At 49.3% G+C, this 19,302-nt stretch overlaps 1 protein-coding gene across 1 annotated transcript in view; it reads right to left on the bottom strand.

Moving 5' to 3' along the window:
• ADGRA2 (adhesion G protein-coupled receptor A2) overlaps positions 1 to 19,302 on the bottom strand; it is a 311,196-nt gene that overhangs the window by 93,126 nt on the left and 198,768 nt on the right. Inside the window, exons 3-4 of the mRNA XM_089666521.1 lie at positions 2,468 to 2,539; positions 1,310 to 1,381 (exon numbers count right to left, since the gene is read on the bottom strand). Of these exons, the coding sequence (XP_089522647.1) occupies positions 1,310 to 1,381; positions 2,468 to 2,539 (144 nt within the window). The remainder of the gene's footprint in view (positions 1 to 1,309; positions 1,382 to 2,467; positions 2,540 to 19,302) is intronic.

Below are 19,302 nucleotides of genomic sequence, written 5' to 3'. Positions count from 1 at the left end.
CTCTTCCCTCTCTCTTTTTCTTTCCCTCTTTCTTTGTTTGTTTCTTTCTCTCACTCTCTTTTTCTTTCACTCTCTTTCTTCCTTCTCTCTCTTCTCTCTCTTTCTTTTTCTCCCCCTCTTTCTTTTCTTCTTTGTTTCTTTCTCTCTGTCTCTTTTTCTTTTTTTCTCTCTTTCTCTTTCTTTCTCTGTTTCTTTCTCTCTCTCCCTTCTCTCTTTCTTTTTCTTTCCCTCTTTCTTTCTCTCACTCTCTTTTTATTTCTCTCTTCCTTCTCTCTTTCTTTCCTTCACTCTTTCTTCCTTTCTCGCTCTCTCTCTCTCTATATTTCTTTCTCTTTCTTTCTCTCTCTCTCTTTCTTTTCTTCTTTGTTTGTTTCTTTCTCTCGCTCTCTTTTCTTTCTCTCTTCCTTCTCTCTTTCTTTCCTTCACTCTTTCTTCCTTTCTTGCTCTCTCTTTCTCTCTCTCTCTCTCTTCCTTCTTCTTTCCCTCTTTCTTTCTTTTCTTCTTTGTTTGTTTATTTCTCTCGCTCTCTTTTTCTATCTTCCTTCTCTCTCTTTCCTTTCTCTCTCTTCCTTCCTTTTCTTCTTTGTTTCTTTCTCTCACTCTATTTCTTTTTCTCTTCCCTCTTTCTTTCCCTCTTCCTTTCTTTCTTTCCTTTCTTTCTCTCTTCCTTCTCTCTTTCTTTCCTTTCTCTTTCTTTCTCTCTCTTTTTCTTTCCCTCTTTCTCTTTTCTTCTTTGTTTGTTTCTTTCTCTCGCTCTCTTTTTCTTTCCCTCTTCCTTTCTTGCTGTCTCTTTTTCTTTCTCTTTCTTTCGCTCTCTTTTTCTTTCCTTTCTTTCTCTCTTCCTTCTCTCTTTATTTCCTTTCTTTCTCTCTCTCTCTCTCTCTCTCTTTTTCTCTCTTTCTTTCCCTCTTTTCTTCTTTGTTTGTTTCTTTCTCTCGCTCTCTTTTTCTTTCTCTCCTCCCTCTTTCTTTTTCTTTCCCTCTTTCTCTCTCTCTCTCTCTTTCTTCCCCTTTTTCTCTCTCTTCCCTCTCTCTCTCTCTCTTTTTCTTTCCCTCTTTCTTTCTCTCTCTCTCTCCCTTCTTTCATACTAGTAATGGCGACTTATAGTTGGACTGTGTTAGTGCAGCGAGCAATCTGACGCTGAGTGGGAACTACCTGACTGAGCGTCTCGACAGCACAGGTCGGGGCAGTGGGTGCACGCCCTCTACCTGGAAATGCTGGATCACATACATGTACATGATGCAGTGCAGAGCGGCGGCCCGGCCGCAGTATATATGCGTTTGGTTGGGTGCGATATATATTTACATACAGGCGGCTTAGACTGCTCAGTCCCTGGAAGGCATCAGGAATCACACAGCCGATTCTGTTGTTGGAGATGTCCCTGGAAGAGAAGAAAGGTGGGTCAGGAATGTCTGGCAGTAGGAGAAGTACCAGAAAGGGGAAGTAGGAGGATGAAGCTTTGGCCATTTTCAGTGAGATGGAGGCTTTCCTGACTTTCCCCCCTGAACCATACCAGGCCACATGCCCTGAACATGGGGGGTGCTTTGGAACGGGCAGGGGGGCTCCCCCCAAAGCACCTTGTCCCCATGTTGATGAGAGCAAGGTCCTCTTCTCCACAACCATGGCCGGTGGTTGTGGGGGTCTGCGGACGAGGAGCTTATCGGAATCTGGAAACCCTTTTAACAAGGGGCCCCCAGACCCCCGCCCCCCCATGTGAATAAATATGGGGTACATGGTACCGCTACCCATTCACAAAAAAAAGTGTAAAAATGACAGGAGACCGTCCCTGACAAATCCTTTATTAAAAAAAAAAAAAAGTAAAAAAAAATCCCGGAAGAAGATCCAACATCAATCACGATGCCCGCCGCCGCTACCCGAAAAAAGAAAAAAAACCCGCTCCGCTCTCTACTCTGCTCCGCTCTCCACGCCGGCTGACTGCTGCGCCGGCCTGAAAGCCCTTAAATACTGTGATGACGTTACAAGGGGGTGGGGTCACCCCTGCCCCCTTGTGACGTCATCATGCACTGTGAATTGCTTTGGCCAATCCCAAGGCACTGTCTGGGCGCAGTGCATTGTGGGACACAGCGGGAACAGGGGCGGACTGACCATTTGGAAATTCAGGCACTGCACGAAGGCCCGGGGTCAGTAGGGGGCCTCATGAGATGCCCCTGGTACCTTTTTCAAGTTTGGGCAAGGACACAGGGGCGCCATGATCCCCTATTGCCTGGGGGGCCCCATGAGTTGTCAGTCCGCCCCTGGGCGGGAACACCCGTACCGTACGAACGGCCCATGTTCGAGTCGAGCAAGAAGCCCAACCCTACTGCCCGTGTTTCTGCTCATGTGTGGGCGGGACCCATGAAAGCCATTTTTTCATCCACATTCTCGATGTTTGGCGCAGACATTCCCGGACCCGTGGGCCTGAGGCCTCGATGGACCAATTGTTGCGTGTGAAGCGTCTGATACTTACAGGCGTTTTAACTGTGAGAGTCCCAGAAAGGATCCCGGCTCCATCCGGCTGATCAGGTTGTTTTTCAGGTCTCTGGTGGAAGTAAAATGAGAAAAAAAAAGATCATTAGTGTAGGCAGGACGACGCTCACGGTGAGCAGCTCAGGACGATTTGTCAATCACATTCTATACAGGCGGGCGTTCGCCCCGTGGGCACACTCTTAGCTCAGGGTGTAAGCAGCATGGCCCTAGATTGCCCACGAGCCGGCGCAGAGTATTGCCCATCTACCCATCCTGGAGCATCGAGTCCCTGCTAGCCACAGTCGACATTTCTAGTACAGATGAGTTGTCAGTCTTTGCTCTTCCAAATTCTGGACTACTATATATGTGACAGATTTCTCTGCCAATGGTTGCTAAGGAAGCAGCAGGTACCGGCACCTGCTGCATCCTTAGCAACCAATGATACAACCCAGCCCCATTCATTTGCTTGCAGGAAATCCTATATATGGCCATGTCCATATGTGTTCAGTTACATCGCTGTGTATACCAGGGGTCTCCAAACTTTCTAAGCAAAGGGCCACTTTACTGTCTTTCAATCTTTAGGAGGGCCAGAATGTGGCCAGTGGGAGTTGAAAATGTTCTGGTATCAGTGGGAGTAAACAGCGTCCCCTCTTTAGTATCAGTGGGAGGAATAGTGTCCCATCATTGGTGTCAGTGGGAGGAATAGTGTCCAATTGTGGTGTCAGTGGGAGGAATAGTGCTCCATCATTGGTATCAGTGGGAGGAATAGTGCCCCATCATTGGTGTCATTAGGAGGAATAGTGCCCCATCATTGGTGTCATTAGGAGGAATAGTGCCCCATCATTGGTGTCAGTGGGAGGAATAGTGCCCCATCATTGGTGTCATTAGGAGGAATAGTGCCCCATCATTGGTGTCAGTGGGAGGAATAGTGCCCCATCATTGGTGTCAGTGGGAGGAATAGTGCCCCATCATTGGTATCAGTGGGAGGAATAGTGCCCCATCACTGGTATCAGTGGGAGGAATAGTGCCCCATCATTGGTGTCAGTGGGAGGAATAGTGCCCCATCATTGGTGTCATTAGGACGAATAGTTCCCCATCATTGGTATCAGTGGGAGGAATAGTGCCCCATCATTGGTGTCATTAGGAGGAATAGTGCCCCATCATTGGTGTCAGTGGGAGGAATAGTGCCCCATCATTGGTATCAGTGGGAGGAATAGTGTCCAATTGTGGTGTCAGTGGGAAGAATAGTGCCCCATCATTGGTGTCAGTGGGAGGAATAGTGCCCCATCATTGGTGTCAGTGGGAGGAATAGTGTCCCATCATTGGTGTCAGTGGGAGGAATAGTGCCCCATCATTGGTGTCAGTGGGAGGAATAGTGCCCCATCATTGGTATCAGTGGGAGGAATAGTGCCCCATCATTGGTATCAGTGGGAGGAATAGTGTCCAATTGTGGTGTCATTGGGAGCAATAGTGCTCCATCATTGGTGTCAGTGGGAAGAATAGTGCCTACCCAAAACTTTAAAGAACCTGGAAGAGACAGCCAAACCCCTGGTGACATCGCATGAGAAGATGGTGGCACGGTACCCAGAGGTCTTAGACGGAGGAATGGCTTACACCAGACACTGGGCTGCTGAGTAGGTTTCTGTGGACAACCCAGTGGTCCAGGGAAGAGGGTAAAAAAATGTAAAAGGGGAAGCTGCGGTTTGACCCTGTATGGCAAAGTGAAGACTAGTTGGGTCTTGCTCCTGACCGCCCTCTCCCCTTATCTGACCCAGGGGGTGCAGGTGTACTCACACTGTCTTTCCCTGTTGCTTAGTGGGTTGGTGGCTGCCTTCAGACCTTTACGCTGGGCTGGCTCCTTCCCTGCTACACAGGCTGTCCTCCCAAGAAGACGATGGGACAGAGGAGATCCTCCCTTCTAGAATCCCAGGCTCCTCACTCCAGCCTTCCTCTCAGTCCATCTCCCACCCAACACTACACACCTCCCCCCAGGCTCTGCTACAATTGAGGGTTGCCCTGGTCACCATACCCAGCCTACTGCCAGGGGATTGGCCATGGTCCCTCAAACATGCAGATCTGGGCCTCCTCCACCTCTCCTCCAGAAAGCTCTCAGGTGGGAGGGCTCCAGAAGCCCTGACCTGTTAGAGCCCCTAGCCTGTCCTGAGTTAACCTCACTCTCCAGGCTGACTCATCCCCAGGCTGCTACTCAGCGTCTGACTAAAAAAGATCCAACTAACCTCAAGGGCGTTACATCAGTTTCAGAAAGCAGAATGGCAGAGTGCAAGCTAGGGATTCAGAGGCCACAAGGGATCCATCCAACAGAATGCAGAAGCGTATGTCATATGAACCATACAACAAAGCTGCAGGTTTTTTTTGTGGACACGGGGCGCTCCTTCTGTCCTACCCAAAACTTTAAAGAACCTGGAAGAGACAGCCAGACCCCTGGTGACATCGCATGAGAAGATGACAACATAGTACCCAGAGGTCTTGGAGGAATGACTTACACCAGACACTGGGCTCCTGAGTAGGTTTCTGTGGACAACCCAGTGGTCCAGGTAAGAGGGTAAAAAAATGTAAAAGGGGAAGCTGCTGTTTGACCCTGTACAGAAAAGCAGACGTTCACTTCAAATTCTTCTAAAACACATCTCCAAAGGTTGATACAACCATCCAAAAACACGAGTATGTACTCAGTACTTGGCTTACATTCACAAAGGTCTTCTCAGACCCCGGGAAGATATCATATGGGCAGGATCAATGGGTTCAGACGAGGGCCACTGACTGCACGATGTCCTTCTATGATATCACACGGCATGGTATTGTTATCCTTGTATGTTGATCTGGATCATTATATTACTCTGCATGTTATTATTCTGATCAGCAAGATAAGCGATTGTTCTTCTTTGTATTCTTTACCCCGGAACCAGCGATACGGAGCAGATACAATCCCTGGAATCGCACAGCAATACTCCCGTTACTCTGCCCAGATCCAGAGATTTGGTTCATGTTACCTGGACAGAAATATGAAGAGGATAAAGATAAGCCGAGTTCTGGATGTGATCATGAACTGGCTGCTTCTCTGTAACACATGTCAGGGCGGCCATTTCTCCCCAACCCTGCCAAGACAGCTGAGCCCACTTCTCTGCATTCAATAAGGAAAGATGTTCCTTTAATTCTGGCCGGACTTGAAAGGAAAGAAACTTCCCGAGATCCAATAAACAGAGGGAATTAATCACGAGCGCCGAAAAGGAGAGAAGACGTCAACAGTAACTCCATCGGAGAAATAGAATAATATACACTCACCGGCCACTTTATGAGGTCCACCTTGCTAGTCCCGGGTTGGACCCCCTTTTGCCTTCATTCTTCATGGCGTAGATACAACAAGGTGTGGGAAATGTTCCTCAGAGATTTTGCTCCATATTGACATGATAGCATCACGCAGTTGCTGCAGATTTGTCAGCTGCACATCCATGATGGGAATCTCCCGTTCCACCACATCCCAAAGGTCCTCTATTGGATGCAGATCTGGTGACTGTGGAGGCCATTGGAGTCCAGTGACTTCATTGTCATGTTCCAGAAACCAGTTGGAGATGATGTGAGCTCTGTGACATGGAGCATTATCCTGCTGGAAGGAGCCATCAGAAGATGGGGACACTGGAGTCATAGAGAGGTGGACATGGTCAGCAACAATACTCAGGTAGGCCGTGGCATTTAAACGATGCTCCATTGGTACTAAGGGGCCCAAAGTGTGCCAAGAAAATCTCTCCCACACCATGACACCACCAGCCTGAACTGTGGATACAAGGCAGGATGGATCCACCACACCATGACACCACCACCACTAGCCTGAACCATTGATACAAGGCAGGATGGATCCACCACACCATGACACCACCACCAGCCTGAACCATTGATACAAGGCAGGATGGATCCATGCTTTCGTGTTGTTTACATCAATTTCTGACCCTACCATCTGAATGTCGCCCTGAAATCAGACTGATCAGACCAGGCAACGTTTTTCCGATCTTCTATTGTCCAATTTTGGTGATTCTGTGCAAATTGTAGCCTCCGTTTCCTGTTCTTAGCTGACAGGAGTGACACCCAGTGTGGTCTTCTGCTGCTGTAGCCCATCTGCTTCAAGGTTGGACGTGTTGTGCGTTTAGAGATGGTATTCTGCATACCTTGGGTGTAACGAGTGGTTATTGGAGTTACTGTTGCCTTTCTATCATCTGGAACCAGTCTGCCCATTCTCCTCTGACCTCTGACACCAACAAGGCATTCTCCTCCACACATCTGCAGCTCACTGGATATTTTCTCTTTTTCGGACCATTCTCTGTAAACCCTAGAGATGGTTGTGCGTGAATATCCCAGGAGATAAGCAATTTTTTTTAAATATTCAGACCAGCCCGTCTGGCACCAACAACCATTCCACGTTGAAAGTCACTTAAATCCCCTTTCTTCCCCATTCTTATGCTTGGTTTGAACTTCAGCAAGTCGTCTTCACCACGTCTAGATGCCTAAATGCGTTGTTGAGTTGCGGCCATGTGATTGGCTGATTAGTAATTTGTGTTACCAAGCAATTGAACAGGCGGAGCTATTAAAGTGGCCAGTGAGTGTATTATAAGCGTCGTGGAGAAGATCTAGAATCCCTAAAGCTCAACTCTACCTCTCTTGAAAACGTAAGGAAGAATTGGGGAGTTATACAGTGAGGAACAGAAGTATTTGAACCCCCTGCGATTCTGCAAGTTCTCCCACTTCTCCATCATGGAGGGTCTGACATTCACATTGCAGGGGATTCCCACTCTGAGGACAGAATTCAGGAGATCACATTGTATGATTTGTAAAGAATGTATTTGTCTCGCACGGCTGAACAGAAGTATTTGAACACCTGAGAAGATCCGTGTTAATATTTGGTACAGAAGCCTTTGTTTGCAATTACAGAGGTCAGACGTTTCCTGTAGTCCTTGGCCAGGTTTGCACTGCAACAGGGATTTTGGCCGACTCCTCCACACCGATCTCCTCTAGATCTGTCAGGTTTCGGGGCTGTCGCTGAGCAACACGGAATTTCAGCTCCCTCCAAAGATGTTCTACTGGATTTAGGTCTGGAGACTGGCTAGACCACTCCAGAACCTCGATATGCTTCTTACGGAGCCACTCCTTGGTTCTCCTGGCTGTGTGCTTCGGGTCGTTGTCATGTTGGAAGACCCAGCCACGACCCATCTTCAATGCTCTGACTGAGGGAAGGAGGTTGTTGCTCACAATCTCACAATAAATGGCCCCATTCATCCTCTCCTTAATACAGTGCAGTCGTCCTGTCCCCTTCGCAGAAAAGCACCCCCAAAGCGTGATGTTACCACCCCCATGCTTCACAGTAGGGATGGTGTTCTTGGGATGCAACTCATCCTTTTTCCTCCAAACACGACGAGTGAAGTTTAGACCAAAAAGTTCTCCTTTGGTCTCCTCTGACCACATGACTTTCTCCGATGCCTCCTCTGCATCATCCAGATGGTCATTGGCAACCTTCAGACGGGCCTGGACATGTGATGACTGGAGCAGGGGAACCTTCAGACGGTCCTGGACATGTGATGACTGGAGCAGGGGAACCTTCAGACGGTCCTGGACATGTGATGACTGGAGCAGGGGAACCTTCAGACGGTCCTGGACATGTGATGACTGGAGCAAGGGAACCTTCAGACGGTCCTGGACATGTGATGACTGGAGCAGGGGAACCTTCAGACGGGCCTGGACATGTGATGACTGGAGCAGGGGAACCTTCAGACGGTCCTGGACATGTGATGACTGGAGCAGGGGAACCTTCAGACGGTCCTGGACATGTGATGACTGGAGCAGGGGAACCTTCAGACGGTCCTGGACATGTGATGACTGGAGCAGGGGAACCTTCAGACGGTCCTGGACATGTGATGACTGGAGCAGGGGAACCTTCAGACGGTCCTGGACATGTGATGACTGGAGCAGGGGAACCTTCAGACGGGCCTGGACATGTGATGACTGGAGCAGGGGAACCTTCAGACGGTCCTGGACATGTGATGACTGGAGCAGGGGAACCTTCCGTGCAATGCATGATGGGAAACCATGATGGCGTAGTGTTCTACCGACAGTGACCTGTGAAACTGGGGTCCCAGCTCTCTTCATGTCATTGAGCAGCTCCTCCCTTGAAGTTCTGGGCTGATTCCTCACCTTTCTTATCATCAGTGATACCCCACGAGGTGACATCTTGCATGGAGCCCCAGTCCGAGGGAGACTGACAGTCGTCTTTAGCCTCTTCCATTCTCTAACAATTGCTCCAACAGTTGATCTATTTTCACCAAGCTGCTTGGCAATTGCCCCGTAGCCCTTTCCAGCCTTGTGGAGGGCCACAATTTTGTCTCTGGTGTCTTTTGACAGCTCTTTGGTCTTGCCCATGGTAGTAGTTGGTGTCTGACTGACTGTGGGGTGGACAGGTGTCTTTAAAGAGCTCAGACAGGTGCTACTAAGTGAGATGAATGAGTGGAGTAGAGGGGGACTTTGTAAAGGCGCAGTAACAGGTCTTTGAGAGCCAGAATTCTTGCTGTTTCTCAGGGGTTCAAATACTTCTGTTCAGCCGTGCGAGACAAATACATTCTTTACAAATCATACAATGTGATCTCCTGAATTCTGTCCTCAGAGTGGGAATCCCCTGCAATGTGAATGTCAGACCCTCCATGATGGAGAAGTGGGAGAACTTGCAAAATCGCAGGGGGTTCAAATACTTCTGTTCCTCACTGTACATAGTTACATTGTTTCAGCTTGGACCAATGTAACTATGTATAAACCATACCTGTGGGATCCCTCTAGGAACTTGAAACTACTGAAAGTAGACACAGCTACTAAAGCACTACTACATGGCTACTACACCGCTTTGACACCACTACTACACTGCTACTACACGGCTACTACACGGCTACTACACCACTACTATATGGCTACTACACCACTACTATATGGCTACTACACTACTGCAACTTTGCTACAACACCACTACACCACTATGACACCTCTACTATACAACTGAGAATCGATTCTACACTACAATGACAACTACTACACCGATATGACACCTCTACTAAACCACCTCTACTACATCCCTATGACACTACTACTACAACACCACTACTACACACCTATGACACTGCTACTACATGACTAAGATCAGGCTCAGGACAAGGGGTGGGCAGAGGGGGAGCCTTTCTTTTGTTAAAAGGCTGAATGTTGCAGTGACAGCGGAAGTGGTTTTGACAAACTGGGTGTCATATTAGATCATGAACAGTGGGGGACGCTATCTCGGCACTGACTACTACACTGCTACCACACCACTACTACACCGCTACTATAGTGTTCTCCACTAGCTTCCGGGTCCTGTGCAAAGTGGTTGCCCTACTGCATTGTGAAGAGTGTCAGCTGCTCGGCATGGGAGCCAATTCAGAGAATGCTTTGCACTCATTGAGAAAACACAAAGCGATCTCTGAATGGAGCCGGTGTTCCTGTATTCACAATTCAGCAAGGAAGCTGCTCAGCATGGGACCTGGAAGCTAGTAGAGATCACTGTAGTAGTGGTGTAGTAGTAGTGTAGCAGTGGTGTAGTAGCGGTGTAGTAGTAGTGCTGTACTAGTCATGTAGTAGCGGTGTAGTAGTCATGTAGTAGTGGTGTAGTAGCAGTGTAGTAGTGGTGTAGTAGTCATGTAGTAGCAGTGTAGTAGTGGTGTAGTAGTCATGTAGTAGCAGTGTAGTAGCAGTGTAGTAGTAGTGTAGTAGCAGTGTAGTAGTCATGTAGTAGCGGTGTAGTAGTCATGTAGTAGTCATGTAGTAGTCATGTAGTAGTGGTGTAGTAGTCATGTAGTAGCAGTGTAGTAGTAGTGTAGTAGCAGTGTAGTAGTAGTGTAGTAGCAGTGTAGTAGTAGTGTAGTAGCAGTGTAGTAGTGGTGTAGTAGTCATGAAGTAGCAGTGTAGTAGTGGTGTAGTAGTCATGTAGTAGCAGTGTAGTAGTAGTGTAGTAGCAGTGTAGTAGTAGTGTAGTAGCAGTGTAGTAGTAGTGTAGTAGCAGTGTAGTAGTAGTGTAGTAGCAGTGTAGTAGTGGTGTAGTAGCAGTGTAGTAGTAGTGTAGTAGTGGTGTAGTAGTCATGAAGTAGCAGTGTAGTAGTGGTGTAGTAGTCATGTAGTAGCGGTGTAGTAGTGGCGTAGTAGTCATGTAGTAGCAGTGTAGTAGTGGTGTAGTAGTCATGTAGTAGCGGTGTAGTAGTGGCGTAGTAGTCATGTAGTAGCAGTGTAGTAGTGGTGTAGTAGTCATGTAGTAGCAGTGTAGTAGTGGTGCCTACTATATTAATTTCCAGCTTCTAGAGCAGGGGTCTCCAAAGTGCGGTCTGTGGGCCCCATCTGGTCTGCTACAAGATTTTATCCAGCCCCCAGCCAGGGTTAGTGATATATCCTGGGCATAGACTGAGAATTTAAGGTCAGCAGAGGCTGCCTATGGTCTCTGCTTCTCCCCCTTACATCAAGAGAACTCTGATGGGGACCCTGATGTGAGGGGGACTCTGATGAGGACCCTGATGTAAGAGGGGGACTCTGATGGCGACCCTGATGTAAGAGGGGGACTCTGATGGCGACCATGATGTAAGAGGGGGACTCTGATGGCGACCATGATGTAAGAGGGGGACTCTGATGGCGACCATGATGTAAGAGGGGGACTCTGATGGCGACCATGATGTAAGAGGGGGACTCTGATGGCGACCATGATGTAAGAGGGGGACTCTGATGGCGACCATGATGTAAGAGGGGGACTCTGATGGCGACCATGATGTAAGAGGGGGACTCTGATGGCGACCATGATGTAAGAGGGGGACTCTGATGGCGACCATGATGTAAGAGGGGGACTCTGATGGCGACCATGATGTAAGAGGGGGACTCTGATGGCGACCATGATGTAAGAGGGGGACTCTGATGGCGACCATGATGTAAGAGGGGGACTCTGATGGCGACCATGATGTAAGAGGGGGACTCTGATGGCGACCATGATGTAAGAGGGGGACTCTGATGGCGACCATGATGTAAGAGGGGGACTCTGATGGCGACCATGATGTAAGAGGGGGACTCTGATGGGAATCCTGATGTAAGAGGGGGACTCTGATGGGGACCCTCATGTAAGGGGTACTATGATGGGGACTCTGATGGGGACCCTGATGTAAAGGGTATTATGATGGGGACTCTGATGGGGACCCTGATGTAAAGGGTATTATGATGGGGACTCTGATGGGGACCCTGATGTAAGAGGGGGACTCTGATAGGAACCCTGATGTAAGAGGGGGACTCTGATGGGAACCCTGATGTAAGAGGGGGACTCTGATGGGAACCCTGATGTAAGAGGGGGACACTGATGGGAACCCTGATGTAAGAGGGGGACACTGATGGGAACCCTGATGTAAGAGGGGGACTCTGATGGGGACCCTGATGTAAACGGTACTATGATGGGGACTCTGACAGTAAAGGGGGGGACACTGATGGGGGCCCTGAAGTAAGAGGGAAACTCTCATGGGAACCCTGATGTAAGAGGGGGACTCTGATGGGAACCCTGATGTAAGAGGGGGACTCTGATGGGAACCATGATGTAAGAGGGAGAGTCTGATGGGAACCATGATGTAAAAGGGGGACTCTGATGGGGACCCTGATGTAAAGGGTACTATGATGGGGACTCTGACAGTAAGGGGGGGACACTGATAGGGGCCCTGAAGTAAGAGGGAAACTCTCATGGGAACCGTGATGTAAGAGGGGTACTCTGATGGGGACCCTGATGTAAGAGGGGGACTCTGATGGGGACCCTGATGTAAGAGGGGGACTCTGATGAGTCCAGGTGGGTTGTTGTTCTGGTAGGACAAGGACTCCTTGCACCTCTACAAGCCCCTACTGGCACGACAATGTAACAACGCCTGTGCACTGCCCTGTGCCATACGCACCCCAGAGTCCATCTCAGAGAGGGTGACTACATTCCTACATACCGGGGAATCATGGAGAACGAACAGACACCCTCTAAAAGGAAAACGGGTCACAGCAACAAAAAAAGGGGATCTGGATCTGGAGGAGGCTGAGAGCAACAGAAGGGACTTTTCTGCATTAGGAACACAGACTGGAAGACTGGAATGGAAAGTCCCTTTAAGGTCCAAACCAACATCTAGTTCATCAATCACCACCACCAGACAAGGAAACAAGGTCACCATTGGTCTCCAAATCCCAAATCTACCGACCCAAACACAGCAATCAGTGAATATTGTGATCATTATGTAACGCTGTATGTCTCACAGCGGTCACAGCAAGGCATTGTGGGTACTGGGAACATGTCTTAGTCGGGTTTATGCAGTAAAGTGGGTCAGAAGAAATCAGGATTCTCAGGCACTAGGAAGTCTCATAGGGTCACATGTGACAACCGGGACGACAAAGCAAAGCATACAATCAAAGCGGCTGGTGCCCTCGGTGTCAGCAAAAACAGGGCCTCATTGATCTGCGCGGCTCACTGCCCTCCCGGCACAACAATTACCATATTGTACATTGTTATCGGGACACAAGGATACTCTCCAGTCCAAGACGGGGCGGTGAGGGACAGGAAGGACAGTCTGGGGCTACGAGGGTTGTCAGGATCAGGACTAGAAATGTTATATCAGAGGGAGGCTCTTGCCTTTTCAGAAACATATTCCACTATAAATAGGGAACTTTATGGGCTACGGCAGGGGTCTCCAAGCTATGGACCTCCAGCTGTTGAGGAACTAAAAGTCCCATCACGCTTCTGCCCCTGGGAGTAATGGGCTATGGCAGGGGTCTCCAAGCTATGGACCTCCAGCTGCCGAGGAACTAAAAGTCCCATCACGCTTCTGCCCTGGGAGTAATGGGCTATGGCAGGGGTCTCCAAGCTATGGACCTCCAGCTGTTGAGGAACTAAAAGTCCCATCACGCTTCTGCCCCTGGGAGTAATGGGCTATGGCAGGGGTCTCCAAGCTATGGACCTCCAGCTGTTGAGGAACTAAAAGTCCCATCACGCTTCTGCCCCTGGGAGTAATGGGCTATGGCAGGGGTCTCCAAGCTATGGACCTCCAGCTGCCGAGGAACTAAAAGTCCCATCACGCTTCTGCCCTGGGAGTAATGGGCTATGGCAGGGGTCTCCAAGCTATGGACCTCCAGCTGCCGAGGAACTAAAAGTCCCATCACGCTTCTGCCCTGGGAGTAATGGGCTATGGCAGGGGTCTCCAAGCTATGGACCTCCAGCTGCCGAGGAACTAAAAGTCCCATCACGCTTCTGCCCTGGGAGTAATGGGCTATGGCAGGGGTCTCCAAGCTATGGACCTCCAGCTGTTGAGGAACTAAAAGTCCCATCACGCTTCTGCCCTGGGAGTAATGGGCTATGGCAGGGGTCTCCAAGCTATGGACCTCCAGCTGTTGAGGAACTAAAAGTCCCATCACGCTTCTGCCCCTGGGAGTAATGGGCTATGGCAGGGGTCTCCAAGCTATGGACCTCCAGCTGCCGAGGAACTAAAAGTCCCATCACGCTTCTGCCCTGGGAGTAATGGGCTATGGCAGGGGTCTCCAAGCTATGGACCTCCAGCTGTTGAGGAACTAAAAGTCCCATCACGCTTCTGCCCCTGGGAGTAATGGGCTATGGCAGGGGTCTCCAAGCTATGGACCTCTAGCTGCCGAGGAACTAAAAGTCCCATCACGCTTCTGCCCTGGGAGTAATGGGCTATGGCAGGGGTCTCCAAGCTATGGACCTCCAGCTGCTGAGGAACTAAAAGTCCCATCATGCTTCTGCCCCTGGGAGTAATGGGCTATGGCAGGGGTCTCCAAGCTATGGACCTCCAGCTGCCGAGGAACTAAAAGTCCCATCACGCTTCTGCCCTGGGAGTAATGGGCTATGGCAGGGGTCTCCAAGCTATGGACCTCCAGCTGCCGAGGAACTAAAAGTCCCATCACGCTTCTGCCCTGGGAGTAATGGGCTATGGCAGGGGTCTCCAAGCTATGGACCTCCAGCTGCTGAGGAACTAAAAGTCCCATCACGCTTCTGCCCTGGGAGTAATGGGCTATGGCAGGGGTCTCCAAGCTATGGACCTCCAGCTGTTGAGGAACTAAAAGCCCCATCACGCTTCTGCCCCTGGGAGTAATGGGCTATGGCAGGGGTCTCCAAGCTATGGACCTCCAGCTGCTGAGGAACTAAAAGTCCCATCACGCTTCTGCGCCTGGGAGTAATGGGCTATGGCAGGGGTCTCCAAGCTATGGACCTCCAGCTGCCGAGGAACTAAAAGTCCCATCACGCTTCTGCCCTGGGAGTAATGGGCTATGGCAGGGGTCTCCAAGCTATGGACCTCCAGCTGTGGAGGAACTAAAAGTCCCATCACGCTTCTGCCCTGGGAGTAATGGGCTATGGCAGGGGTCTCCAAGCTATGGACCTCCAGCTGCCGAGGAACTAAAAGTCCCATCACGCTTCTGCCCTGGGAGTAATGGGCTATGGCAGGGGTCTCCAAGCTATGGACCTCCAGCTGCCGAGGAACTAAAAGTCCCATCACGCTTCTGCCCTGGGAGTAATGGGCTATGGCAGGGGTCTCCAAGCTATGGACCTCCAGCTGCCGAGGAACTAAAAGTCCCATCACGCTTCTGCCCTGGGAGTAATGGGCTATGGCAGGGGTCTCCAAGCTATGGACCTCCAGCTGTTGAGGAACTAAAAGCCCCATCACGCTTCTGCCCCTGGGAGTAATGGGCTATGTTAGGGGTCTCCAAGCTATGGACCTCCAGCTGCCGAGGAACTAAAAGTCCCATCACGCTTCTGCCCTGGGAGTAATGGGCTATGGCAGGGGTCTCCAAGCTATGGACCTCCAGCTGTTGAGGAACTAAAAGTCCCATCACGCTTCTGCCCTGGGAGTAATAAGCTATGGCAGGGGTCTCCAAGCTATGGACCTCCAGCTGTTGAGGAACTAAAAGTCTCATCACGCTTCTGCCCCTGGGAGTAATGGGCTATGGCAGGGGTCTCCAAGCTATGGACCTCCAGCTGCTGAGGAACTAAAAGTCCCATCACGCTTCTGCCCCTGGGAGTAATGGGCTATGTTAGGGGTCTCCAAACTATGGACCTCCAGCTGTTGAGGAACTAAAAGTCCCATCATGCTTCTGCCCCGGGAGTAATGGGCTATGGCAGGGGTCTCCAAACTATGGATCTCCAGCTGTTGAGGAACTAAAAGTCCCATCACACTTCTGCCCTGGGAGTAATGGGCTATGGCAGGAGTCTCCAAACTACAGACCTCCAGCTGTTGAGGAACTAAAAGTCCCATCATGCTTCTGCCCCGGGAGTAATGGGCTATGTTAGGGGTCTCCAAACTACGGACCTCCAGCTGTTGAGGAACTAAAAGTCCCATCATGCTTCTGCCCCGGGAGTAATGGGCTATGGCAGGGGTCTCCAAACTATGGATCTCCAGCTGTTGAGGAACTAAAAGTCCCATCACACTTCTGCCCTGGGAGTAATGGGCTATGGCAGGAGTCTCCAAACTACAGACCTCCAGCTGTTGAGGAACTAAAAGTCCCATCATGCTTCTGCCCCGGGAGTAATGGGCTATGTTAGGGGTCTCCAAACTATGGATCTCCAGCTGTTGAGGAACTAAAAGTCCCATCACGCTTCTGCCCCGGGAGTAATGGGCTATGGCAGGAGTCTCCAAACTACAGACCTCCAGCTGTTGAGGAATTAAAAGTCCCATCACGCTTCTGCCCCTGGGAATCATGGGCTATGTTAGGGGTCTCCAAACTACAGACCTCCAGCTGTTGAGGAACTAAAAGTCCCATCACGCTTCTGCCCTGGGAGTAATGGGCTATGGCAGGAGTCTCCAAACTACAGACCTCCAGCTGTTGAGGAACTAAAAGTCCCATCATGCTTCTGCCCCTGGGAGTAATGGGCTATGTTAGGGGTCTCCAAACTACGGACCTCCAGCTGTTGAGGAACTAAAAGTCCCATCACGCTTCTGCCCCTGGGAATCATGGGCTATGTTAGGGGTCTCCAAACTACAGACCTCCAGCTGTTGAGGAACTAAAAGTCCCATCACGCTTCTGCCCCTGGGAGTAATGGGCTATGTTAGGGGTCTCCAAACTACGGACCTCCAGCTGTTGAGGAACTAAAAGTCCCATCACGCTTCTGCCCTGGGAGTCGTGTTTGTGGCTGTCAAAGTCTTGCAATGCCTCATGGGGCTTGCAGTTCCGAAACAGCTGTAGAGAAGGTGTAGTTTAGAGATGTCGGGGCGATGACACTGAAAGGATCGCAAATTGGTGGTCAAACCAACACAAGAGCTTTCAGGTCTTTCGTGATTTTGTGTCCCCACATGTTACTGGAGAGGTGGATCCATTTACCTGTGACATATGTCCTCCTCAGGGATGAGTCTACGGTTTGGTCAGAACTTTGGACTAAGTTGTGGCTGTTTGGGTATTTTTTTGGTTTTGCCCGTTCGGCCCCCGTCTTTGGCAGAAACTGTGCAATATATATATATAAATAGAAGCATACCTAGATTGTAAGCTCTAACGAGCCGGGCCCTCTTGTACCAAATTGTAGCTGTAATGTCCCCTCCCCCACCATTGGTATCATTGGATGGATTAGTGCCCCACCATTGGTATCAGTGGGAGGAATAGTGCCCCACCATTGGTGTCAGTGGGAGGAATAGTCCCCCACCATTGGTGTCAGTGGGAGGAATAGTGCCCCATCATTGGTGTCAGTGGGAGGAATAGTGCCCCACCATTGGTGTCAGTGGGAGGAATAGTGCCCCACCATTGGTGTCAGTGGGAGGAATAGTGCCCCATCATTGGTATCATTGGATGGATTAGTCCCCCACCATTGGTATCAGTGGGAGGAATTGTGCCCCACCATTGGTGTCAGTGGGAGGAATAGTGTCCCACCATTGGTGTCAGTGGGAGGAATAGTGCCCCACCATTGGTGTCAGTGGGAGGAATAGTGCCCCACCATTGGTGTCAGTGGGAGGAATAGTGCCCCACCATTGGTGTCAGTGGGAGGAATAGTGCCCCACCATTGGTGTCAGTGGGAGGAATAGTGCCCCACCATTGGTGTCAGTGGGAGGAATAGTGCCCCACCATTGGTGTCAGTGGGAGGAATAGTGCCCCATCATTGGTGTCAGTGGGAGGATTAGTGCCCCATCATTGGTGTCATTGGAAAGATTAGTGCCCCATCATTGGTGTCATTGGGAGGATTAGTGCCCCATCATTGGTGTCATTAGAAAGATTAGTGCCCCATCATTGGTGTCATTGGGAGGATTAGTGCCCCATCATTGGTGTCATTGGAAAGATTAGTGCCCCATCATTGGTGTCATTGAAAATATTAGTGCCCCTTCATTGGTGTCATTGGTGACCAATGATGGGGCACTAATCAATCCAATGACACCAATGATGGAGCACTAATCCTTCCAATGACACCAATGATGGGGCACTAATCCTTCCAATGACACCAATGATGGGGCACTAATCCTTCCACTGATACCAATGATGGGGCACTATTCCTCCCACTGACACCAATGATGGGGCACTATTCCTCCCACTGACACCAATGATGGGACACTATTCCTTCCACTGATACCAATGATGGGGCACTATTCCTTCCACTGACACCAATGATGGGGCACTAATCCTCCCACTGACACCAATGATGGGACACTAATCCTCCCACTGACACCAATGATGGTGCACTAATCCTCCCACTGACACCAATGATGGGGCACTAATCCTCCCACTGACACCAATGATGGGGCACTAATCCTCCCACTGACACCAATGACACCAATGATGGGGCACTATTCCTCCCACTGACACCAATGGTGGGGCACTAATCCATCCAATGACACCAATGATGGGGCACTTTTTCTCCCCCCAATTCCAAATGTGACGAAGTGTACTCCCACTGATGCCAGGAAAACTTCCAGTCTGCTGGCCACAATCCGGGACCCCTAAAGTCTGAAGGGCAATAAACTGGCCCTTTGTTTATAGAATGGAGACCCCTGATTTATAGCAACTCTTCTTCTTTCTCATTTCAGGTAAATAATGGATTCCAGGCAGAAGCAATGTGGTGTCACTGAGTTCATGATGAAGGAGGGGTGCTGGCTGTCCGACACCCACAGAGGCTACAGAATGTTTATGGAGATGACACCAAGACATCGCTCTTATCAATGGTGTCATCTGTGAAAACCTTCTGTAGCCTCTGTGGATGTCGGACAGCCGGCACCCCTCCTTCATCATGAACTCAGTGACACCACATTGCTTCTGCCTGGAATCCATTATATACATGAAACGAAAAGAAGAGTCACTATAACTGGAACTTTACCTCTTCTTTTTTCCTCCAAAATAATTATCTGAATTCAAATCGAATTTGAAAAAGAACTCAAATTTTAAAACAAATTTGAAATGTAAATATATTACTGACTATTGCTGGTTCCCTTCAAAGACTGCGTGTATTAGAATATAGCCGTCTTCCGAAATTCTAATTTTAAAAGAATAGAATAGCATAGAAATAAAGGAATACAATAGAAATGAATAGACAAGAATATAAAAGGAAAGAATAGAATAGAAAAAAACATAGAATAGAATATTGCTGCCTTCCGAAATTCTAATTTTAAAAGAATAGAATAGCATAGAAAAAAAGAAAGGAATAGAATATAAAAGAAAAGAATACCACAAAATAGAAAAAAAATAGAACAGAATAAAATAGAATATTGTCATCTTACGAAATTCTAATTTTAAAAGAATAGAATAGCATAGAAAAAAAGGAATAAAATAGAAATGAATAGACAAGAATAT

The sequence above is a fragment of the Staurois parvus genome, unplaced genomic scaffold (assembly GCF_062004578.1).
Source record: "Staurois parvus isolate SC_StPar_1 unplaced genomic scaffold, SC_StPar_1.0 ptg002751l, whole genome shotgun sequence".
NCBI lineage: Eukaryota > Metazoa > Chordata > Amphibia > Anura > Ranidae > Staurois > Staurois parvus.
Note: the sequence above shows the minus strand (reverse complement) of the source record. Positions and strands in the feature narration are given on the sequence as shown.